General features: G+C 40.0%; 1 protein-coding gene across 10 annotated transcripts in view; it reads left to right on the forward strand.

Annotated features, from left to right (window-relative positions):
- Positions 1-26,255, forward strand: part of LOC107273227 — an 89,923-nt gene that overhangs the window by 53,469 nt on the left and 10,199 nt on the right. For 5 of the 10 annotated variants that reach the window (XM_025090531.1, XM_025090533.1, XM_025090530.1 and 2 more), the window contains 13 exons: positions 9,459-9,517; positions 14,842-14,909; positions 15,632-15,737; positions 18,416-18,929; positions 19,053-19,324; positions 19,850-19,981; positions 20,298-20,634; positions 20,777-21,387; positions 24,391-24,551; positions 24,636-24,818; positions 24,935-25,054; positions 25,410-25,544; positions 25,695-25,837. In XM_025090531.1, the coding sequence (XP_024946299.1) occupies positions 9,459-9,517; positions 14,842-14,909; positions 15,632-15,737; positions 18,416-18,929; positions 19,053-19,324; positions 19,850-19,981; positions 20,298-20,634; positions 20,777-21,387; positions 24,391-24,551; positions 24,636-24,818; positions 24,935-25,054; positions 25,410-25,544; positions 25,695-25,837 (2,841 nt within the window). The remainder of the gene's footprint in view (positions 1-9,458; positions 9,518-14,841; positions 14,910-15,631; positions 15,738-18,415; positions 18,930-19,052; positions 19,325-19,849; positions 19,982-20,297; positions 20,635-20,776; positions 21,388-24,390; positions 24,552-24,635; positions 24,819-24,934; positions 25,055-25,409; positions 25,545-25,694; positions 25,838-26,255) is intronic. The other 5 variants (XM_025090529.1, XM_015751195.2, XM_025090534.1 and 2 more) reach the window with 1 other exon arrangement.

The following is a 26,255-nucleotide window of genomic DNA, read 5'->3' on the forward strand; positions in this document are numbered from 1 at the left end:
TAGTGTCTCACGCGAGTAACGCGCATGCGCGTATACGATATCCAATAATTAACCCAATAAAAATTCCTCCTTAATTGTACGAACTTTTAATTCTAGTAGTCCCAAGTTCCTAGAGCTGGTCTATGCCGCAGTTTATCCTACGTTGCATATACGTTTATCAATACGGTAAATACACCTTTCTAACGTACACCTATATACCTACATTCCAACGTACACAAGTGCATCCACGGTAGCGCAGAATGTAACAAAATGACTCACGGCGCAAATAGAACGCCCACTTGGTCCAGTATTTCGTAATATAAATAAACCAGGGATTTGCCGCTGTAAATATTTGGATGTTCTCTGCCCATTCGTAACTGGATATCCGGTGGTAATCGGTAGCCGCGGAACGTTATTCCAAGGAAATTATTCCTATGATGAATATCCATCGTTGAATATGCCTACCAGTGAAGCCGATTTTCATTTCTTACGTAAAAAGAAAAATAAGGCAAATTATCCAAACCTCCCTATGCGAAGTACCAGTGGATACAAATAGAAAAGTGTGGGCGATGGCTTCTGGATAGAAAAATTTTGAAATTCCAATCATTTTCTTCGGGCACGTGGTATGCGCCAGTGCGCATGCGCGGTAGTAGCTGGTTGCGTCACTTGATGGGTTCCCGACGAAACGCGAGACTATTGTGATTAGGAATTGCTGGCCACACCGCTGCTTTCTGTGATAAGCTTAATTTCTAAGTACGACACCTAATAACGTGCTTTCGTATTACTGTAGTTTATTTTGTACTGTAAGTAGTGTTGTTATCTTTACGATAAGTCGAATCTTGAAGGGATATTATGAAGGCGATTTTGAGCTTATTTCCATAAACTTTACCTCTCGTGTCACCAGCTCGTTTCCTGACGCTATTCGTTGTTGGTGGGATAATTATCCTTGGCATTATTATTATTATTGTTGCAATACTTTTCTTGCTTCGGTTAGAAGTTATTATTTTTTTTTCTGGAGCTAAATTCATTTTTTTTTGCCACGACAATGATACAATTAGCACGCGTGATGAACTTTACTAGCGGATTGATTGGACGAAAGGTACGCGGACATGCAAGCAGAGAATTAGGAAAGTTTGATGCACCAGGTAGGTACTAGATTCTTAGGGAAATTGAAAGATTTTTGTTTGAAATTATCAGAATTCAAATGATAAGCAGAATTAGGTAGGATTAAGGAATACAATTACGAAACTTCGTTATAATTTGGAAGTAGAATCACAGACATCGTTATCAGAGAGGAATTAGCTATTGGTTCTAAAAAACTGCTTTTCAAAGACCAAAATTAATTCTGAGAAGGATTCGTTAATTTAGGTATTTTGTATTCGAGGAAAAAGTAAAAAGTGAGCTTTAAGGTTTTTGAATTTAAAAAAAAAATTTTCTCGTCTTCGCTTGCGCAATCGCCATCTGTCGCAATTGCGTTAACGTTTTCGTCGATAAAGTCGTAAACGCTACTTGCATGGGATAGTAATACGTATTTTTGTGTGTTCACAAAGTTCTTTTTTTTTCCCCTTTAAGTGCCCTCTTGACACCTCCCACGTGTTATTCATTTGCATGCTGCGCTTAGACCGGAAGGAAGGAGATGACCGGCAGCGCACGCGCGTGCGCAGTAGTACTACCGGCGCGCTCTCTTGCTAAAAATAGTAACAGGCGCGCACACATGTGTCACGGGTACGTGAGGGTATGAATGAACCGAATGGATCCGGACCTGGTGAAACGGTGGAGAGGAGGAGTGGGCGGAGGAGAGGGTACACGGCTACTGGTCTCTTGTGCAAGAGAAAGATAAAGAGACGGAAGACAAAAAAATATATAAAAGTTAAAACCGAAGACTCGCCGTACGTGGAGTCGAAGCACGTATGTCCCTTCTCAAATGTGACAACGTATCGTATCAGCATTTTAGATTGGACTGTACGACACTATGGACACGTCGCAATTCCTTCCCGTCGTTCATTTAGTCCCATAAGCAACTAGCGCCGTACCGGTGCAGTGGGTGGATTCTAAACGTGGAATTGCGCTGGACGATAAAAAAATTGTTAAACGTACCGCGTGTTAAATTATTAAAATGAAATTCCATTACTTCAAGGCAATTCCAAAATTCACGATCGCAATTCCACTCGCGATTAAAACTTTGCGGACTTTATTCGAGCACGCGTGCAAGGTATGCAATTCCACGATTCCACTTGGAATTGACCGGAATATCTCGAGCGACGACGTCCAAGCGATGCTCGCTGATACGTAAGAGATCGGTTCAAGTGCAATTCCAACAATTTACAGTGGCAGCACCACATATACATATATTCCCACACGTACAGAACCATGGTACATGACCATATCAGAAATATCCACGAAATTGCCAATGTAATTGGTTATCCGTACAAGACCTTAAGTTTCTTATCAGTCTGTCCTATCGCGGTATTACCTACTTGGATCTTTTACAACGTGAGTATCCTCGACCTTCTTTTACCTTTTTAACTTAGCTATCCCTACCTCCCGACCTTTTTCTTCACTTTTCTCCCTTCCAACCCTCTTTTATTACATTTTTCTTTCCACAATATCTCAACTCACCACTAAGACCGAAGCCCACCTACGTCTCCCATACAGCCACGTGTAAATGCGAGTGCACGTGTGTCCGTTGCCTACTTACTTGCCAGTAGTTACGAAGGCGGATACTCAGACAACGAATCATCCGTCCGCAACAGAAACCCCAAGATACCTATCTCCCCGGCTAACAACCAGAGATTAACGAGTTGCATTATCCACGATCCACCCTTGTACAGGAAATACGCTCAGGTGCCTAGCAACGCGCTGGACTCTCTAACACATGTGTACAAATTGCATCGACATACGTAATACGCATTCGCGCATGAGATTCCCTCAGAACCACCGATAACGTAAACCAAAGCCATTAGATAAATTATTTTAAAAAATTACAAATTTCAAAAATCCTCTCTCTACAAACAAAGCTGAATAGAAATATGACAGAGAACAAATTTTTTTTTAATTAATTTTATATTTATTATATTTCTCATTAATCCCATCGAATTCAGTACAGGATGGCAATGTCTTACGCTTACAGATCTACATATAAATTTTTTACGAATTGCTGTTATATCCGCCCGAGCTTAGACAAGCGTACACGCACACGTGTGTTATATGTGGCATACGTAGTTTTAAATCTCCCACCATTTCTATTGTGCTGCCCCGAGAAAGAGACGAGAACAGCCGCGGAACAAGAAGCCATCCGGTCGAGTCAGTCGCCGTTTAGACTTCGTCTGCGTTGGGTGCTCGTGTGTGATATATCGTGAGTGCGTGTGTGCAAGTGCGTAGGGTCCTGTGGGGAACATCGGTGGCGTGTGTATTTTTATTTTCATCTCTCTGTCTCTCTCTCGTGCCCTTCATCTCCACCGACTTTCATACCCCCCCATTTAAATCGACCCATCCACCCTTAAATCCCAACCGCGTCTCCTTGACCCCGTTATCGACGAGGGATTCTGCATTCTGGACCAGGATGGAGAGCATGGGAGTGAATTCTTGAAGGATCGATCGTCTCTATCTTGAAGTGAAATTCCGGAACGAAGAGAGGAATAATCATAACAAAGATATACAAATTATATCTTGGTTACGTCACGTGTCATGAAATTAGCTCCGGATATGCCGCCCTATTGGTAAATATTTTTTTATATTTATTTTTTATCCTGTAACTGAAATTTTTTTTGTAATTTTTTTTTGTAAATTGACATACAATTTTTCCTTCTACTACACACAAGAGGGGTAGGGTTTCTTTTTTTCTTGATCTTTTCTACTTTGCATAGTTCTTGTACGGGAATATGTGGTGATGCAACAGGTGCTGGCCCGATGCACTCGCCAAGTGCATCGGAATAATTGAAATAATTATGCGCTCCCGCAAATCTATCATAAACTTTGTAATTGACGGGTCTATTGCGTACAGACGTATCTCGTGTTTATATGCATTTCGCGGTTACGTAAAATCAATTTGAAAATCCCTGGCTTTCTTAGCGCACTGTGCTGTGCAATAATTTATTACGCGAGCGTGTGGGTTAAACGTGTCACCGGTAAATTCGGGATGGCTCGGTGGATGAGAAAATGAACAATTTTGAAAATTTTTTTTTCGAGTAAATGTACCAGTAGCGATCTACCCTAGTTACGTATTCACTTACCTAATTGCCTGAACGTAGCCACGTAGGTACCTGAATGCACCTAAACGTACTTGAAACCCTAGAAAAATATACCTGAGCGTACCTAAACGTACCTAAATGTATCTATAGGCGTACATACCTAAAACTACTTGCCCATAGATAACTACGTGCCAACGTATTCATACATATCCGTCCAACAGGCTGCCAGTCTATCTTCACAGTGCATAACGATTCATGAGAATACGCTTCCTTGACTTTCACTTACGTTGTTATGCCTGCATATATATATATATATATATATGCATATATGCAGCGTGATTACAAGCGATGACTCGACTTGACTCAAGTCGAAAGACTCGATGAGATGACTGACAGAGTCATTGCCTGTATACCTATAGTCATTGAATTTTTGCATATATGCAGCGTGATTACAAGCGAATAACGATTCATGAGAATACGCTTCCTTGACTTTCACTTACGTTGTTATGCCTGCATATATATATATATATATATATGCATATATGCAGCGTGATTACAAGCGATGACTCGACTTGACTCAAGTCGAAAGACTCGATGAGATGACTGACAGAGTCATTGCCTGTATACCTATAGTCATTGAATTTTTCACCGGATCCAACGATACCCGAGTGCATTGACGCTTGCGCAATGTCAAAATTGATCAGAATCGATTACAATGACGTTTGACAGTCCGTCGTTAATTGATCGTCGTAAAAAAAAAATTTTTTTCTTCAATTTATCAAATTTTTGCCTTTATTATTCACCAGTGGGCATCGGACTATTTTTTTGGACCCTTCCCCTCGTATACTCGCGTCTCCGCGCACGCATGATTTTAACGCACGTAACAATTAAAGGGGTTAATTCTTAAGTGATTTATGACTCGTGGGATAACGCGCCTATTAACAATGGCTACCAAGAGGCAATAGTTACGCAAGGCCAACAACGTATCCAATGATTCTTCAAGCCCGTCGCTCTTTAACAGAGATCTTTTACACGTGCTCGCATGGGCACGATAAATATACACACGCGGTGATAACGATTGATTAGTTTCGTAATTAGAAGTCACGGTCGTCTCTTGTCGTCGGAGGTACGAATTTTTATGTAAATTAATGAAAAATCGATTAATCAATTGATCACGTAATTTTTTGTTTCCCATTTTGGATTTTATTGTCACTTTGGGGTGACTGAAAAAACTTTTTTTTTTTTTTTTAATATAACAAAACTTTTGTTTGGACATTTTCGATTACCTCACACGACGATGCTTCGAATTAATGTCAAGGCTCTTAGGAAAGTGACATGGGGTTGACGTATGTGTACATACGTGACATCCGCGTATGTCGGGTCTATGGGAATGTATATATGGGGACAGTGCAGTATGGTGGTCTGCATGAAATGGGCCATACGGGTTACACATACTCTGGCATCGTATTTCTAAACTGTTATCCTATGTGTTTTCATGTGTGCTATTCGATTACATATGTGCTGCTTTTTTATTCGATATACAACAGTGACTTGCGGGATTGCAGTTTGTTTTTGATGCTTGTTAAACGGTACTTGTTTTCGTGTTTCGAATCCAAGCAAGATGATTGGTAGACGCGAGTTACTTATCTTGATTGGGAATTTGTAGCTGGAGAATATTTTCTGCTTGAGATAGTCAGGACGACCCTCCTTTTCTTATTTTTGTTATATACATGGATATGAGCAGATAGGAAATTGAAAATTGAATATTATTATTATTTTTTGTACGATTATACGATTAAACTTTGATCGAGGTGAATAAAGATTTTTAATTTTTTTTTTTAAGGGGGCTATGTTTTTTTATTTTACTGTGTAATTTGAAAAATTTTTTTCTCGACAGCATCTCCAGTCGATACAATTTTTCAGTGCATTTTTCACATCGGCCGTTATGATGCACTCGGATCGATCATGCATGAAAAATGAGTGTATCAGAGTGAATATACGAAAATGATTAAAAATAAATAGTTACATGAGAAAAATCGTATTTGTATGCAGTTATAATGATCGAGTCGAAAATTGTAGCGAAATTTTGGAAAAATTCGTCATCTTTGTCGGCAACCAGCACCTTCGCGAATGTTTTGGCAACGAGTTCCGATACTCTGTTGGCCACTAGGGACTTTATTTCTGTCCACAAGGGATCTTTCATGCGGTTGCGTTTCGCCACGTATTCCCGGATCGTGTGTGTCACACATGCATATATGCATATAACGTGTTCGCGCGTTATTTGCGTAAAAACAAAATGCTGCAACGTGTATAAATAAAACTACTAGTTTCGTAATACACACTGTTACCAACCGTATATATAAAATATACCAAAATTACTTGAAAAGTCACAAAACAACAGCAGACAAATATTTCGATCATACCCAAAAGACTTTAAGCATAAAAAGATAAAAATAAAAATTTGAAATTTTCCTCCAAAAAAAAAATGTTATCAAATTAATTCTCAATCGATTACACGCATTTGCTTATCTCTCGTGCTCAAAGATAAATCAAATTATCGGGACACACCGAAAATTTCATTTTTCACGAAATTACCCGAAAATCGATGAAAAGTGTCAATATCAAGTATCCACTAATTAAATGTTTCTCACAATTAAATCGATAAACCGTCCAATCGCATCACAGGAAATCACTGCACTTCCCGCGCAGTCTGACCAATTTCACCGAACCAATTTACAGCTCCGCGATTTCGCTCCTTTCCCCCCCGAGAATTTATTGTGGCCGCCAGCACGAGGCTCGATTGCCAATTTCATCCCACGGTCACCGCGAGACGAGACGAAAAATCCGATCAATTTCCAATAACCACATAAGCATACGTAACAAATCCACATACGTATACCCGGCATATACACAAACGCAATAGCAAACACTGTAAAATGATTGAAAATCACCAAAAGTCCCTAGACGCCGATAACCGGGAATACTAGAAAAAGATAACTTCACCCTGCCGAACAACGAAGAAAACTATCTTATCTCGTTATCCCGAGATCAATCATCTTGTAAAACTAACGTACAATCCCATATCTACACGTCAGAATATATCCTGAACTCAATCTTCACTGAACCATATAAGACACAACAATGAAATTCAGTCAATTCGTTACCCACCTATAATTCACTTTATCATACATACACGTGTATTACATTTCTATATATACCAAAGGGTCACTAGTACCAAAATTGATGATCAGTAGATTTGAGTCGCCTAAGACAAACTTCAGCCGATACCTTTAGTCTTGTCTATTCGGATATATCTTGTTCCCTTGCTTACTTCACAGCTCTTACCACTTGCATCCAGTCTCTTCTCCCGTCTTCCCTCTCGTCTCTCTCGTCCCAGCGCAACAGTACCGTTTTACCTTCCTACCGTTTCCATCACTTTCTCTCCCGGAACTTCGAGGGCTCATTATCAATCACCAGCCAGAACCCTGACTGGATATCAGAGCCACGCAGCCAAGTCAAACTCACCGACTGGTCTGTTGCTTCTGTTTTTGTTCCTCTCCGTCACTCGGTCCCACTTTCTTGCTCGCTCGGAAACAAATCAAAGCACTCAGCCCACGAGGGTGCTTCGCCCCGGAGCCAATACAAAAGGTGTCAAGGACGTAGCGAAGAAGTTTCCTCACGTAACGCTACGTGAACTCTTCACGGATTCCCCGATCAGACGTCTTCACGCTCGAGCAGCATCCGACACCATTATTGACTCTGATCGAAGTTCGATCTGAGAAAATCTTTTTTTTGGCTGCAACCTCACGAGAATTTCATGAGATGCTCGAGAGAGCCGTCAGGGATGAGAATGTTTGGTTTGTTTGATTTTAGCGGGACGGGGGATGGATTCTGGGATGATTCGATGACGGGGTCAAAGGTCGACCGGATGAGGTTATCGACATGACGAAAATTAAAGATCCATCGGTGGTGAAAGTTTTTATTCGTTTGGCAAGACCGATCTAGAGATTCCTGTAGGACTATCCGACGATCCCGGTGTAACGACGCCGGGCGTCGTCGTACGTCCCAAGGAAATAACAAGCACGAGGGTCGTGTTAAACGAGACGTCTAGTGGATTCGCGTAAGCATCTTTTTTTTTCACGAAAGTCTGTAGGGACCAGGGTCGAGGGTCAGTGACAGGGGTGAATGGGTAGGAAGGGACAGACGCTGCTGGTTACCCGAATTCAAATTGTTGGGCTTTACCGCGCTTTTATTTTCACGGGAAATACCGTCGAGTCCCTGAACGAGTATAAGGGGTCCTGAAATTGGAGGCTGAATCGATGGCGTCGAAGCTGTCGTTTTATTTGGTTGAAACGTCAATACGTGCTACTGGTAATGATATTTTTTTAATTCCCATCCACTTTCCCCTCTATTTTTCTTTTTTTTTTTGATTATCTTTATTGCTGTTCTTGCTCTTTCTGTTCCTGCCATTCCTTATCCTCGACTTCTTTCCGGACTTCCTCTCTCACTGTGCCGATGCCAGACCCACCTTCTGGCCTTTCTCTCTACACGAGACGTCTTATTTTTTTTTCTCGTTCCCCTTTTGCCTTTTCTCTTTGTCTTTCTTTGTTTCTACCGTCTTCTCTCTCTCTCTTTTTTTTCTCTTGCTTCTTTCTTCCCACCCATCCCGCCCCCTGTCCACTGCGCTCGCTGGTTCCTCGAGGTGGCATTGTCTTCGTGGCGAGTGGTTCTCAGGGACGCGTGGGAAGGTTCGCAGGGGCTTTAAACTTTAAACTCGAGCCGGCAGGGCACTCTAACCTAATTTGCTCAAGTTTACCGTGCAAACGCACGGGTTTAATTAATTAAGTAATTACGACGACGAAGGCCGCACTGAAAAGAAATTAATTTATTATCGTAATTAATTGCGTACCACTTATTTCCTCTTGTTCTTTCGTACTCTTCGTACTGTCATTCTTTTGTCAGTTCCGTCATTGCTTTTGGGTTACTAGGAAAATCGGGGAATCCCCTTCTTGTTTTTTTTTTCACTTGACAATTTTCGCACGATTGAAATAAAAATTACCAAACGTATATTAGTGTCTATACATATTTAAAAATTCAACATACATTCAGCCACTGTAAGATTGTCGTATAAAATGTAATATACACATATAAAATTAAAAAATATTCATACTCATGTTTTTATGGTTAATTTTTTTTTTATTTAAAAATTTTCGTATCCTTTTGTCGTTTGCATGCCTTGGATTTTAATTACAGTATAATTTATTTCTTTTCTTTCGTTTTCTGTTACAGCCGAAAGAATTCCATTGTTCTGCGGACTCAGCTATCCGTACGCGTCCACACTATTATCGGTAAGATAACACACGACTTCCTCTAGATATTTTCATGTGATATAATGTTCGCGCTTAGCTGGCAAAATTATTTTGTGAAAGGGCTTCTCATATCGGATTATGATGATTGTGAGTCGAGTCGGATTCTGATTAACGAAATCATATAGACTGATTAGTAGACAATACCAACTGGATGGGGTAAATAGTTGCAATTGATGTTATTAATGCGTCAGCGGGTTTCGATGCGATTTCTATGTTTGATTTGTACACATATGTATCTATTTCACACGTATATATTCATATGTGCAAATATGGGGCTGCAACGGAGTTTTGGTAAATTATTGAATTTTACGATATATAGCATGCTTTCAATAAATTACACGGCTAAGGAAGAAGGGTCAGTATGATGAATGAAATCCCTTTTGGCAATTCCCTTGGGTCAGTAAGGTACACGGAAAAATATTTGGTAGGCCGTGGGGGGTTGGTAATATCTACTGGCATCATATGGGGCAGCTACTGCTGATATATTTCCCAGAAAGAAAAGTCCCGGCGAAATATGTACTGGCGAGATATGACGTATTCAATCAAGTAGAAAAGATCCGACATACGTCAGGCATACCTAAAAAAAATACCATATGCTGAATATGAATTAATCCTGTAACATCATTAACAACCATATATGTGGGTGATGTTAAATCGTACTATGCGCGAAAAAAAAATATTTTGAAAATGCGGTTCCTTGAAAATTTTATTAATTTAAAAATCAATAGTGTCTGGTTATAACGTTTTAATTATTCGCTGATACTGACTTAGAGAGATGTATGTATATGGGTTTACATGATAAGAGATTTTTATAAACGTCAATGACGCTTTTGATTATTTATTTTACAAATTGATAAATTTAAATTTTCATGATCCGTTCTGACTGATCTTCCCAAGTAGATAAAGCCGTAGTGGACAGACACTAGAATTTATAACCCCACTGACAGAAATGCATTGTTTGAATGCTAAAATTGAATAAATACATTAATTTTGTATATTTCTATTGAATTTTGAGTCAGTACGGCCTTTTTGATTGATAATTAAAAAAAACATTGTGTCAAAATACCATCGAACCGCAATTTCATCCTTGGCCACGCCAAATTCAGTGGTTACGTATGTATGTCTACCTGTCGGGCATTTTGGTACATTGAACTCCATTGGGCTGTCAGGGTCCAGGAGTAAAGCGACGATAAAAGGGTTAAAAAAACAAGGAGAGTTTGCCGAGCGTCGAGGCATTTTACATATTTTAACGGTTCCTGCATCTCTCAGCCATGGAGCCCATTTGGTTTGTCTGCTCTCGGCATATTCTTCCCTGACGTTGCTGCTGCTTCTTCAGCTACCGCTGGTGCAACGGTGCACCGGTTGCACTTAGCTATGTATCATGCAAGAACGTTGGTTGCATCTTGCATTTACTGCACCTGCAACACCGCAGTAACCAGATCGGGAACCGAAAAGCACTCTGCGAATTTCTTAGCAGACTCAATTTGAATTCTATATAAATATATTTATATATATATATATGTATATATATATATACGTATTATGTATGAGTAGACACATATAGGTAGCATAACTGACAGCACGTGTCAAACTTATGGATATGTCAAATGAGTATAGCCTGTTACGAGTGCAGTGTAGGAAAAAAAAAGTTCTCACGTATATTTTCCCCTCAAAAATTCCCTAGGGAATTTATAGGGAGTTTCAAAAGCCCTCGGGGCAATCTGACGTCCTCCTGGATGCACAACGTGCTGCACTCTCTGACCCGTCAGGATGCGTCGAGATGCAGAGGGTAAGCACGTGGGTGAATCGACAAAGAAGTGCAGGGCCGTAAAGCCCGGGGTACCTGGGTCCGCTATTCTTAGAATAAGGGGGGTCACCATCTCCTTTATCAGTTCCACCTTTTCTCTCTTTCTTTTTTTCTTTTTTTTTATTCTCCACTCCTTCTGCACTCTTCTTTCTGGGCCCTGGTGCCACCCTACTCCAACGCTCTTGGCCTCTGCACCGTGCCCCTGCAGCGAGCTCCTAATTATCTGCGCCTCCTCGACTCGTACCTGCTTACCAGTACTGCAGTCAGATGCACGTGCACCACGGGATGCATAATACATTGAAAGATTGCGTGATAACCAGCGATTATACCACTCTCTGGTACTTATTGCAATTTCGATCCCTTTCCTCGAATAAGGGACCCCTCAAATATTAAAATGCATCGAGGGGAACCAATTGCACTTGGGACAGGTTCTTCTCTCGATAGCGGTACATGAAGTGCATCCGTTGCACTTTGTCGATAAATTTGAATGCAGCTTAACAGGATATGTCGGTTTATCTCGAATTCCGATTGATTCCTCGTGATTTTTTTTTCACTTAAATTTTTATTCACTCCTGTCGATGCCCCCCCCCTTCCCATCAACCTCCTCCCTCTCCGCCAACCTCGTACGATTTTTAGTTGTTATTTTTACGACACTCAATAGTATATACATATATATAAGACACGTGTAGTCGGTCCACGTGCTTCTTTTTTGACAGATCGATAAACAACAAAGTCTCTAAGCACTGCACACGTGTCACTGCATACAACGTTTGTCACAAAGTATTCATACGTTTCACACTGAATATATTTTATTTTTCTCTTTACCATATATTTACGATTTTCTATTTAAAGCCTAGTGGCGATTTTTGAAAATATTACATTGATCGAGAACTGTCAAAAAAATATATATATATTGAACTCCTGAAAGTGACTGTACCTATACGAACGAATGTCGTGTTTTTATTTCGCGCGTGCACCTAAAGATCCAAAAGCCAATCCTACACCAGCAAAGTAACGTGTCCAGATGTTACGTACAGGTACACTCGGGCCAGTAAATAAATAATTCAGTAAAATTATTTCTCCGCACGAGACTGTACGATAAATCCATAGAGTTTAAGGAAGCCGATCATTATCGTGCCGTATTACTTAATAGCTCCAAGACGGCAATATGGCGTTCTTATATTCCTCTCTTTCCTCCTCTCCACCCCTCGGCCCCTCTCTTCTTAACAAAATTCTCTGTCGCTCGTATAATTATACCAACCACTTTCTAATTTCGCCTCGCGTGGGCTTCCGTGAAGTTGGCTGACTAAGACCGTCTATTATCTACTGCCACTGAGCCTTCTTCCGTCTCTGTCTCTCTCTCTCTACCGTAACGTCCGTCCTTCCAACCCTCCACTGCCCCTCGTCGTCTCACTCAGTTTTTTCACCTCCCTTCATTCCCTCTCTCACGCAACCCCTAACTATCCACCAGTTTCCTTATGAATTACAATCACGGCAAACGTGCAGACCGGAAGCCGGTAGGCGGGCTGCCCCTATAACCACCTAACCTACTGACGACTAGGACCACGAAGAGGAGGATCCCAGCGAAAATGATTTATCTCCACTTTTCTCAAATCTTTACCGTTTTCGAACTAATTTACGAACAGATTTCACGGCTGACAGTCATCGTCATATCGATCGGCGCTATCCTAAGCGGCTGACACGGCCTATCGGAAGTGTCAGCCAGTCATTTGGGTTCCCAGTAGATCAATTCACGTATAAGACAAATACGGTTGACCGGGCAGCCATCGGATGTCGAAAAAAAATTTTTTTCTTTCCCCTTTTTATTTATTTCTACTTTTTTTTTTTGTATGGCACTGTATATCTGTATTTGACTCGTAAAGGGTTGTACTTCTCGATTACAGAAGATTCGATTTTTTGTCTCTCTAGTAGGGACGTAGAGAGCGTGGGAATGACGCTGATATTGAAAACGGATGAAAGCCAGTGGTAGGCAACCTAACGAAACCAAATGAAATTTTGCTATTAGCCATGCACTCGCGTTACGATGAAAGTACCAATAGTGGGAGGGTGGCTGTGGTAGCGAGTACGGTACCAACCATACCTGGAGGCTCGTAGAGAAATGGGTTGGTAGGAATGACTAGGTATTATACACGTATCATAAATGCATATACTATATATGACCCCTACGAAAAATTTCCCGTTAATAAAATTATGCCCTGAATTAATTACGGCCGGCGCTAATTGGAAGCCACCTGTTCGGTAATAGAAGAAAAAAGAGAGTAAAGGGGGTAAAGGAGTGAATAATATTTTCAAAAATTTTATACCTCAACGCTGCGTTGCCATAACACCAGGTGGCTCGGAAGGATGCAAGAAAGGCAGAAAATAACTCGATACCGGAATAAAATAAAATCGTGGAAGAAAAGGGATAGAAAAAGAAAATGGGTCGATGAAGTAGTTTCGTCGAGACGCTTGTTATTTTTGTTTCCACTCCCCTTTTGAAACACCCCTGGCGACGCTGATTGTTTTCACCAACTAGGTAAGGGTAGTTTTTTTGACGTCAGAAATAAATAGGCTCGCTTTTTTTTATTTTTTTTTTTCGTTTATTCAACCCTTCTGCCTTTGATACTATTTTCGAAAATAAGCCCTTCACTCTTGGGTGGTGTAATTACTAAAAAAATCCTCTGGGACGTCATCGTGGCTTTGGACGTTTTTTTTTTGCACAGTGTAACCATGTCTTTTCCCCCTATCGTAAAGTTCTCTGTATTATACGGCATGTGCACTATATGTGTATATTATCCGCGAAGAGACTCGAAACCAGTCGGACTAGTGGACTCGGACGGGTCCTATGTGTGGACCACAGACGGAAAGAGTGTATTTACTTTGAACGAGATTATAGAGCCGCGAGCTAACCTGTACATCGAACGCTGCTCATATGAATACGAGAAGGAGCGAGTTGAGTTCGTTTCATATATTTTTCAGCGAACAGTATGTTTCGAATGATATTAAAAAACGAAAAAAAAAAGAAATGGTAGGATAAAAGCAATCCGTATAATATTGGTGAATTATTTGGATAAAAGGATATGAAGAAATTTTTTAAATTTTTATTCGTTGGACACTTTTCATGTATAGTTAGTCCGTATATCACGATGGATCTAAAATTAAGGGACTTTTATAGGGCATTACCTAGCAGGGGTGGAAAACGAGAAGGGGTGCTGGTAATTCGAGTGACGTTAATTTATAATGAATTTATTGAAGATGGCAGCACTGTGTGGACAGTGATAAGGAAATGGAAAACTTAAGGGATGAAACTCATTTTTTTTTATTAGTCCATGCTGTATTAGGATGGCAATATTTTTATTCAATTTTCGAAATTCGTCCAAGGGCGGACGTCCACGTTTATATGTAACGATATAAAAGATATCGATATATATACGATGTAAACGATGGCTATTTCATTACAATAAACGTTGATATGCGAATTTTGTTTTTTTTCCAGAAAAATTACTCAACAGCGAAGGCCGTGAATTGCGCCGAGCATTGTTCTCCCTGAAGCAGATCTTTCAGGTGAGTTTTCAATTCCTTGAATTTGAATATACGTAAACGTTGCACGTGACTGTTACGGTTATTAAAATTCCAATTTTTTGGTTTGGTCGTTAATATTTTTATACAGTCGACAGGGTGCGTTATAATATTTATATTCGAAATTTTTTATGAGAAATTCCAAATGTAACGAAAGAACGAAATTAAAAGGAATTCGTGGAATTAAAAAAATTTTTTTACCTCTGTTTTTATGCTATTTTGATTTTATCTCGCAACCGTTGGAGGATCCTTGTCTCGATATAGCGATCGCATATATCTCGTGTCGTCGCGACGCCATCGTTGACATTACACAGGTCTTAAAATTCAATCTCGCGCTCTGATCCAGCTGCGTTCATCCCTTTCAAAAGGATTACGTACTCGTTCTGTTCTGGGTTATTGAAATCATGAGGCTTGAATTTTTCGACTCATCGAAATTTTTGGCGTCGCGACGCCTGGGTGCATATAACCACCCTGTCGTCCCTGTCGTCCCTGTTGTATATAACAAAGTGCCGCAGGAAAGTGTCTTGAGGCTCTCACGTAAATGGAAAAGTTTATATTGCACGAAGTTCATATACACACGATGTTTCACGAGTGTTCACGAACAAGCCCGAACCTCAGATACTCGTATAAATTAAATAAAATTATTGCAGGTTAAACGTACAAAAATTTTCGATTATAATTTCAATGACGTTAAAACTCTTTTACAGGAAGACAAGGACCTCGTGCACGAATTCGTACAGAATGACGGACTCGCATGTCTCATCAAGGTCGGTAGCGAGGCCGATCAAAATTATCAGAATTACATACTACGAGGTGAGTCAATTAATCAAAGTATTACGCACGCGTTCATTAAGCAAATTCTATCGAGGTAAAAACGAAAGGAAACAAATTATGTAAAAATTTTTATTGTTGCGTAATCTGCGTCAAAAAAAAAATTCCGCATTCCGCTTATCGATTGTCTATCGAACGATTTCCATTTGGATGCCATTTTTACGAGTCTACCGTTATTCAGAAATTTTATCGATTGGTATCGATCGATTGGCAGAACGGTACCGCGGTTCGAATCAATCACGTGAAACGAAGTAGATCCACAGGTATCACTTACTATATATATATATACAAGTACTTACATACTTGAAATTCACATCGAAGTGCACCAATGCATTCTTTGATTGCACTACTTGAAGTGTTCATGAAAGTTGAAGTGGCTTGCAAATTTCATGCACTCAATTCTCAATAGTCGATTCACATTGTTCGCAATTGGCAGCCATAGACTCTCACTTGAGTTTGCGACTTACGCCGCCGCGCGGCGCTGTCGCGTTTCTACACTAATCAAAGCTTTACCGTTATACTATGCAGCTACGGCCCTAATACATTATACAGTGGAAACTCGATTATTCGAGTTATATCGTATCGACCTTAGTTCGGACGATCGAAAAACTAGGTTAATACGGACTCAATTTTGTTAGCGAATAAAAGCACTTTTCATGTAATTAGGTACAGCTCAATCGAGTTTCTACATATATACACAGCGTTGATATAAAATATAGGGGAATTTATTAGAATTTATTGTTATCGTAAATTCAAATTTGGATACTCCTGTAAAATTGTTATCAACTATGCTTGCTGGAAGTAGTAAATTAATTATTCATGCTTTTGAAATTAATTTAACCATAATCGTACCCTAGTCATTGGCTATACCAGAAGCAACAATGATAACAGTACAAGTAACGTATTGTTGCTTATATATTACCGCAATTGGAAATTCGGCTATAATTTATTGATATATACGCAGTCACACACATATAGGATAAGGGATCCATGGATTACCTTAGGGATATATAGTTTGACAATGAGATAACATTGGGATTCGTGAAATCAGCCAAGCAGAACCGGATATCGATTACAATTGCCATGCAATCCATATCCGCATTGCTAATTAGTATCGGCAATGTTAATTACTTTGGTAGAACGAAATTTACATTGACGAATCATTTTGTTTCGAATCGTTTGAAATTCGTATTTTCGAACGTCAATTGTCATTGGTACGCTGCGCAGTCGGGCTGCGCATTGATCACTTTTGTAACGTAAATTAATTGTAGAATTTTCGCAATATTTTTTTGGTACCGCTCCGAGAAATTTATTTGCGGGTAGATAAAAGTATTTCTTTCTTTTTTTTACCCGATAACGAATGCGAGAGAAGTGAACAAGGGCTGTATAAATGTAAAAGAAAACGGCCGATGTCACTGTCGAACGAGACGTAAAATTATTTCCGTTTTCGGTTTCGCCTCGGCTGCAAGTAGATTAAGGTGCAGCACGTGGTTCGTGGCCAGACATTCGATGTAATTTACCCAATCGAATTGTAGGTACCGACCTACTGTTCTCTCCGCCCTACGGTTGCTCGATCGAGTGTGAAATTATTGGGAGCTTCAGGGGTAGTTTCACTGGAATTTCATCGAGTCTGGTGATAGAGCGGCTACTGAAATCCCATGTAGTTCAACTACTCTAAGACTCCGTAGCTTCTGGCTGTGGCTACGCCATTGGAAATTCCAAGCCCTCCCTTCGTCTCGTACTTTCATCCCTTTCGAGCTTCTTCGGGATTATTTAACCTAACGAGGATTCGAACGGTTCGATAATTTCTAAGGGGAGGCAAAGCTCCCTCATACGTATTATTGCAGACCAACCCCTAAAACAGGTAGTAAATTTTCTTTTGGATCCGAAAGATTTTTTTTATTATTACGTCAGTGGTTATTTATATGCACAATTATGCGGGACTATCGCAGCATCCGAAGATGATTTGATTATGGGAATTTATGGAAATCGAATGGACCGGATCATCTTACGGTGGTTGCAATTGGTCTGAATAGATTTTTCTGTATTCCGAAGTATATCAGACTGTTGGAAATTTTGTCGAATTTAAATATTTTTTTTTTAAGGGTGCGCAAGACTGATTGTGGCTCGTTTTATAAAATTAATTTTGGACACGTGAATTTTACATGTGGTTATGTATAGCCAGTGATAATAATGATGCTGTCAGTGTCCCTAGGGTTTTTTGTTAACGTAAAATTATTCGATTGCGATTGAGTTCTTTAATGAAAAACTACCGAAGTGAAACGGCTCAAAGGCACCGGGAACGCTTCGATGAGAACTGTTGACAATATCGAATTTACTTGGTTATTTTTTTCTCGTTCAATTCGAACTGTCCCTATTCTTCTTGTTTCCATTTTCTCTTTGTTTTATCGTCTATCACAGCGTCCCTACGTACACGGACATATTGTGTATTTCCTACAGACAATAGAACTTCATATATACTCCAATCCCCATCGTTTTTACGTTTATCAGTCTGTATTTTTAAAAATTTCGAGAATAAACGCAATTTCGAACCGTTTCCACCCACATTACGGAAAAAAAAGAAATTTAAAAATGTTTTTAATAATCTAAAAAAAAAAATAATTTTGAAAATTCATTTGACCCAAATTTTTCATTTTTAGCCCTGGGCCAGGTGATGCTCTACGTTGACGGGATGAACGGCGTGATGGAACATGGTCAGACAGTTCAGTGGTTGTACACTCTAATAGCCAGCCGGTTCAGGCTAGTTGTGAAGACGGCCCTGAAGTTACTCCTGGTGTTCGTCGAATACATAGAAACCAATAGTCTCCTCCTGGTCAGGGCCGTAAGATCCGTTGACACGTCCCGGGGCATGATACCTTGGACGAACGTCATGAAACTTCTCAAGGATTACGACGCAGCCGATACTGAACTCCTCATCTACGCCACGACCCTTGTCAACAAGTGCCTGAATGGTATACCTGATCAGGATACCTATTACGATCAGGTCGACTGTCTCGAAGAACAGGGCATAGAGGGCATCATACAGAGGTACATGTCCAAGCAGGGTACCGATCTTGATCTCCTGAGACAATTTCAAATCTATGAGGCTGTACTGCATCACGAGGATGGCAACGACAGAGGCTCACCCATACGTCAGCTGGATGATAATATAAGGTAGCGATGATTGGATTAATTAAATATTTTTATAATTAATTAAATTTTGAAAAAAGTACTTCAGATCGACCTCCAGTTGATCGTTTAAATGGGACTACTAGCAATATTCTTATGGCTTTGCAGGAAGACTCTACGCAACCGGAAATCACTGGTCGACTCTCATGAACGCCGGAAGTCACGCAGACACTCCACTGGCACTTCACCCCTCTCGATGTCCCTGAACGCCCGTTTAAGTCCTCGGCTCAATCACTCCCTTGGGTTGAATTCGCTGAACAGTACCTTGAACAACACCCTGAACAACGCTTTGCCTGATGATGATGACGAGTCTAGCAGCTCCCAGAGTTCACAAGGTTTAGGTGACGTGCAGATTAATGGCAGCTACAAAGAGAACAAAGGTGAGAAAGATTGTTTGGGTATAATATCTTTTGTACTGTGAATTGTTTTTATGCTTTGAGAATTTTCTTCAGTTTTTCTCTCTCATTTGGATTCTCAATGGTTATATATGCGGGGTCGTTTAAGTCATTAATATCTACTTCCTCTGATAAGACACTGAATTCATGATTGATGTTCATCTTGATGAATATGAACTTCTACGCCCACTTGGATCATTTGTGCTTCCAACCCGCTCAATCAAATTGCGGATCTGCTTGTTCAGTCCTGGAATTGCTCGTGTTACTTACAGTTGGATTTTCAATGGCTCGAGTTGTTTTTTGCACAGGTGTCATCTTGAAAATAAGCCATAACTTTTTATTGAATTATCGTGTACAGTTTTTGAAGATCATTTTTAAAACTGAAAATCAATTAGCGGTTTGTTTCTGATGAAATTTTCTTTATGAACTTCTTTTGACTTGTACATTTCTTTTGGATTTGTTTTTCTTTGATTCGACAATTTTTCTTTTTTTCTTTCTTTTTCGTCACAGTGGACGTCGGCGTGACGCCAGCGTTACGGCGACGTCGTGAACGCGCCGAGAGACAACGAAGCTTCATCAGGGAACAACAGGAAGCAACTGCCAACATGAGAGCTTCGATTGGACACTCGGATGATCAAGAGAGTAACTATTTTTTTTTCAAATTTAATATTTATTTCGAATGATCACCTGATGTTGTCAGTTCATAATGATACCAAGTTCATCATAATGCAAATGATCCTGAATGACCTTCGAATTTAAACATATACCTAGTTCCTTTTTACTTGTGAAATCTCCTAGGGAATTTCGTTATCCTGACTGTTAATACATATCCTTACATGGTACCAACCATAAAACTTAAATCCTGTAAAGCTTATTTCTATGAACGAATCTAACCAGTACGTTAAAGCCCAATTTTGCTGATTCACTAAGGTCATTGTTTTTCCTATCCTCTTTAAAGGTCCATTTGCCGCAAACGGATTGAGCTACGCGAATGGGTCTCCCTACGAGAGAAACGCGGATTCGCCATCAAATAAACTCTCCCGTGGGAACAGCCGTAAGGATCTGACACCGTTGATGAACGTGGCGAACAAGCTCGACTCCGAGGAGAAGAAGCCCTGGTACGGCAAGAGTCCTGACGAGGGTGTCGAGTGCGACGAGGGTAATCACACTGACGAGGATGAGGATCGCAGGGTGGTCCTTCAGCTGAAGAGGGAAGGTACCGTTAAGGACCTGACGCAGAAGCTGGCGGCACAGAATCTGATCCCGAGCAGTCCCGTCGAGGAGAAGGTGTCCAGGTATATATTAAGACTGTTCCAACCCTAAACCATACTTGACCTTGAGACTATACCTGAAGAGGATGTTGGTACAGTAGACCTCGAAGTCTAATGCAACTTGATCTTGATGATCTTGTAACAACTTAATCTTGATGATCATTAGGATAGGCGACATGAGTGGTCTCATCTCCAAGGCCAAGGAAGGTCTGGCAAAGTCAAAGTCCAAAGCGGACGTTCTGAAGTCACCAACTGGCGACAACCTGCCGAAGTTGGCCGAGGTCAAGAAGTCGGAGAACGAACTTCACTGGGAGGAGCTGGTGAAGAAGCTGGACAGACCACTGGCTCTCTGTGACCTGGACTTCACTGATCTTAACTCCGAGGACGAGATCGACGTCTTGAGTCCTGTCAACGTGGCTAATGGAGTACCACCACCACCACCACCCATGGTACCACCTGGTATGGGTGCCAGGGCGCCACCACCACCACCCCCTGGTGGGAGGCTGCCACCACCACTTCTCTTCGGGGTCAATCTGAAGTCCACCAAGTCCCCGACGAATTCAGAATCCACTAGCTCCTCCAAACCGTCCAGCCAGACTGCGAAGAAGAGCAAGAAGACAGTGAAACTTTTTTGGAAGGAGGTCAGAGATGATCCTATCATCTTATCTAGACTCGAGAAGAACAAGATGATCTGGGACGAATTGTCCCCGGTACCTGTTGACACCCAGAAGCTGGAACATCTCTTTGAAAGTCGTGCCAAGGACCTCATCACTAAGGTGAGTCAGGCCTGATCTCTATTAAAGATAATCTAACCTTGTAAATTATCTTAGATACTCCTAGCCGGTATCTCGCTATCTACAATTCCTATAGTACACCCAAGTACAAAAATTGTTTTCACATTTTAATAAATCCTCTACCGTGTTAACGATTAATCACCGATTATGTATTAACAGATTTAACATCTATATGGTCTGTATACAATTATTATAATGAAGTAGATACATCCAGTCTGAGTCAGACATTCTATTCATCTAGATTTTTACTCATCAGAGTACACGAAGATAAAATCACTTTGTAATCACTATCTTTTGACTTTTCCCAATAATTCCAATCCCTCCCCCGGTTTCCCTGCTTTTGCCAAAATATTTATTTCCTCTTCCAAGAAACCTTCTTTATCCGTTTTCCACCACCCGCGCACCTTTTCATCTCACATAAATCCTAGTCTGCACGGCATAGCAACCTACCGCGAACCACCCTTACCTACTACCATCGTTAACAGGCTAGCTTGAATATACAAAGTTACGTGGCCGGTTACTCTGGGGTTAAAGGGGATGATCTCTTTCACATTCAGTCACGCATCCCCTTCACGCCTGGTTTGCACGCTTCGAACTACGACTTTACCACTTCACTTGGACTAATATTACAAGTGTACAGTTCGTTACAAAAGTGGCGGACAAGACGTTTTGTCCAGTTTGAACAAAAAAATTTGGAGAATACTGAGGAAGTAGATTGTGCCAAATCCTGTTTTATGATCAGACAACGATTTTACGTACAATCTGTTTACATACACTGTACAGTACCTGCACGAAGTAACGCTTTTAATTCCAACACTCCCAGCTAACACCCTTAATCCAACTGGAACCAACTCCCAGATGCTACTACTCTATTTGCTACTCAAAATCGTTTTACTCTCGGCATTCGTATTCGTGCACCCTTATGGTAGATAGGGGATTCTTGTACAGGCGTATCCAACCCCCTGTAACCTCATCGAGTCCGACCCTTATACGGATATACTTGGAATATCGTAGCTACCCCTTTTTCTAACAATTTTTCTAGCGTGACATACAACCCTCGTTGGAAAGTCGGTTCTCTTTTGCTTTAAGGGTGGTAACCGTGGAAATATATATATTCACACGTACAACGTAAATCTACCCTCGAATCATCGTGTCAATGTCGTGTCGACGATTTCGAGTATTCCTTTCATCCCTCATACGTCCCACTCAACATCCGCATCCCTGCATTTCTTGTTGACGTATCTACCAACCCTTAGCACATTCATACCGATACTTTAGTCAGCCATATTTTTCCCACGTAGCGTTAGCCTTTTTTTTTAATATAAATAGACTCTTCATTTGATGGTACGTTTAGAAACTTCTTGCAGAACTTTATTTTTTAATATGAGCGTCGCGACGCGTGACGTCGATTTCATTTTCAGGGAATAAATACAAAAAAAAAAATTGTTGAAATATTCATGATCTTGTCCTAGAAAATCTGTTTGAATTTTTTTTTCGTGCATATTTGCGTATTATACACAGTAACGTACGAACAATTTTTCGACGAGTTAGATTTGCACGAAAATATCGAAATTTTCTTTTTCTCACGGATTGTCAATTTATATCATCCCCTAACCGCCCGTATCACTTCTCCAACTGGTGACGAATCCCTTTGGGAAGCACTTCCGGTTCTTTTCCATCTTTTTGCAAACAACTTTTCACTTTCGATCCACCCCGTAGTGTCTCCGCTACTTTTGTTCCTTATTTTCCTTTTTTTTCCACTCACGTACATGTTTCTTTTTTTTTTGACAAGTAAAAATATTTAGGCAAGTATGCTATAGAGTCAACAAAATTTTTTTTGGGTTAATACAGATACTGCTTATGTGACGCGCATGTACTTTTTCAGGTACATGCATTACACGTGCAGATTTAAATATTTCAACTATCTTGACTGATATAATTTTTTTGTTATCGTTTTTCAAAAATTTGAATTTTTGACGATTGTCAAGCCAAATTACAGCTGGATGGATCCCTCCTCTCTTTTGTCACTCTTTTATAATGGTGATGGTTTACATTACGCAAAACGACTAATACACTTCTTGTTATTCTTTGGAATATTGTTGGTGCTCGCACGAAATCAAAATGGCATGCTGAAATTGTACAGGAGGTGAGTCCCTAATTACGTAACTTTGGTCTTAACAAAATGACACGAGAACAGATGCCCGAAATAATGAAAGGGCACGTTTTCGTAATGAATTTTTCTGTAAATGGTGGCGGTGCTGCGTTTCCCCGAAATTTTTTTTTTTTTTGTAATTTTTCACATATTGTTAATTATTCTTTCAACCTCACTGTAATCTCATCGTTCGTCTATAATTTCTTCTCTGTGTGTGTATACGCTTTGAAAACTTTCTGCGTTCGCTGTCCTTATTTGTCGCCTTTCTTTTTTTTCTCTTTCCTTCTTTTTCCTCTTCTCGTTATAGAATCGAGTGAGCTCTTAATTTTACTCTCGAGTGGATACGACGATACGCCAAGCGTTTCTCGAATTGAAAAACTTTTGCCTCCTAACGAAATGGCGAAGAGAGAAGGACAAGGCCGTTTTACTGTCGTCGAATGGACCTGCCGTCGTTTTTCATTGATCCAGTCGCCGCTTTAAGAATATCGACGAATTGGCATATTGGATTATGACACTTTGTCAGTGCGTTTAACGTGAAGAACCAAAATTATATTAAAAGAAAAAAGAAAAAAATCTCAAAAATTTTTCCCTATCATTGTTTCAAATTCTAATGGCTAATCCTAATTGAAAAAAAAAAAATTGAATCAATTAAAAAGTATAACCCTTAATGCTTTAATGTAGTTCACAAAATGTAGACGTAGTTTGATACCTATTTATCCCACAAGCAGTAATACGTATACGCGTACGCAAGAAAACGTACATGAATATTGACTGTACGTAAAAAAATGTGGTCTTTGTGATTTTTGACACAATTTCGAAAAATTGCATGGGCACAGAAGCAGCAAGAGATGAACAAGAACAAGGAAGTCATCGTCCTGGATCACAAAAGGTCGAACGCCATTAACATCGGAATGACGAAACTGCCTCCACCAAGATCTATAAAAACGGCTATTCTCAAAATGGACGCGACGATAATGAATCGCGAAGGAATTGAGGTAGGTCAAGTGAAAAGAAATTTTTTAAAATTTTACCCTAATTATATTTTACAATTTTTTTTTTTTTTTCATCAATCATCACAGAAACTCCTGACGATGTTACCGACCGAGGAGGAGCGATCTAGAATCCAGGAGGCGCAGGCCGCCAATCCGGATCTTCCTCTAGGATCCGCCGAGCAATTCCTCCTGACTCTGGCATCAATTTCGGAATTGCCAGCAAGACTGAAACTTTGGGCGTTCAAGTTAGACTTTGAAAATTCCGAAAAGGTAAGTCCAGGGCTCAACCGAACCTGAGTCGCTATATACCTATAACCGATTTACTATACCGTATAGCCCGAACTTTATCAAATCCTACAAAAATGATTCTTTTTTCACGATTTCAGGAAATTGCCGATCCTTTGATGGATTTGAAACAGGGTATGGAGACTCTTAAAGTTAATAAAACATTTCGAGGTATTCTCAGCACGCTGCTCTCGATCGGTATTTTCCTTAACGGAAATGAGGTACGTATACAACATACATACGTGAAGATAATATCCTCTTAATTCTAATTACAAACAGTATATTATCATTTTCACAAGAGACGCCCTACAAATTTAACCCAAATATATTAATACCATTAGCATAATTAGCTGATAAATAAAAATTATTAAATTCCTACCAACACAATTATAATAATAACTACGTCCAGGTTGTAGTTACGATATTTATTGTTATCGTTGTCGTTATCATAAAAAATAATTAGTACACTACGAAACTTAACGTACTTCAAAAGAAAATCTTAGGATTTCGTTGTAAACAAAAATTTTGTTTCTGACAATTTCAATATTTTTTAATTTTTTTAAAAATTTTTTCTAGGTAAAGGGATTTCAGCTGGAGTACCTGGCCAAAGTACCTGAAGTCAAAGATACCGTTCACAAGCACTCGCTGTTACATCATTTGTGTCACATGGTCATGGAAAAATTTCCAGAATCTACCGATCTCTATTCCGAAGTAAGATAATTGAATTTCTAGGAAGTACGACCACGTGGGTGATTCGGATTGAAGTTTTGGGAAGGGCCGGAGGGAGGGAAATGACTATCAAGTTCCATTCAAGTAATATACTATGAGATTCGATTTGAACTTTTATCTTTGTGATTACAGATCGGCTCCGTGACGCGAGCGTCGAAAATCGATTTCGACGAGCTCGCGTCGAATATCGGTAAACTCGAGAGCGAATGCAAGGCGTCCTGGGATCATTTGAAACTCATAGCGAAACACGACGGCTCCACGATGATGAAAGTCAAGTAAGAATCGTTGTGCGCATGCGCGATAATAATTTTTTAAGTAACAAATAACGGGTGAGTTATCGCAGTTTGCTGGGCGCTTAAGTATAAATATATGTATATTTGGGTCCAAGCGTTTTGGCGAATTTTAACGATAAAATTGAGAATTACGTCATTATTTTTACACCCCCTCCACGTTGATAAAGATCCGCTTATAAATCTGAGAGTTTTTTTTTTCTATCGTAGTTGGCTCGCGCCCAAGCGACTATCCATTAATTACTCGAGTCGTTTTCATTCGATTTCTTTATTTTCCCATTTTTTTTTTGTTGCTTTTTAATATCTGCTCTTTTCTTCGAGATAAATTTCACCCTTAACTTCGCCCAATATATTTTACTCCGTACAACATACTGTAAGAAATTTTTTTTTTTTTTGAAACCCT

This window comes from Cephus cinctus, unplaced genomic scaffold (genome assembly GCF_000341935.2).
Source record: "Cephus cinctus unplaced genomic scaffold, Ccin1 Ccin1_scaffold1524, whole genome shotgun sequence".
In the NCBI taxonomy this organism is placed as follows: Eukaryota; Metazoa; Arthropoda; class Insecta; order Hymenoptera; family Cephidae; genus Cephus; species Cephus cinctus.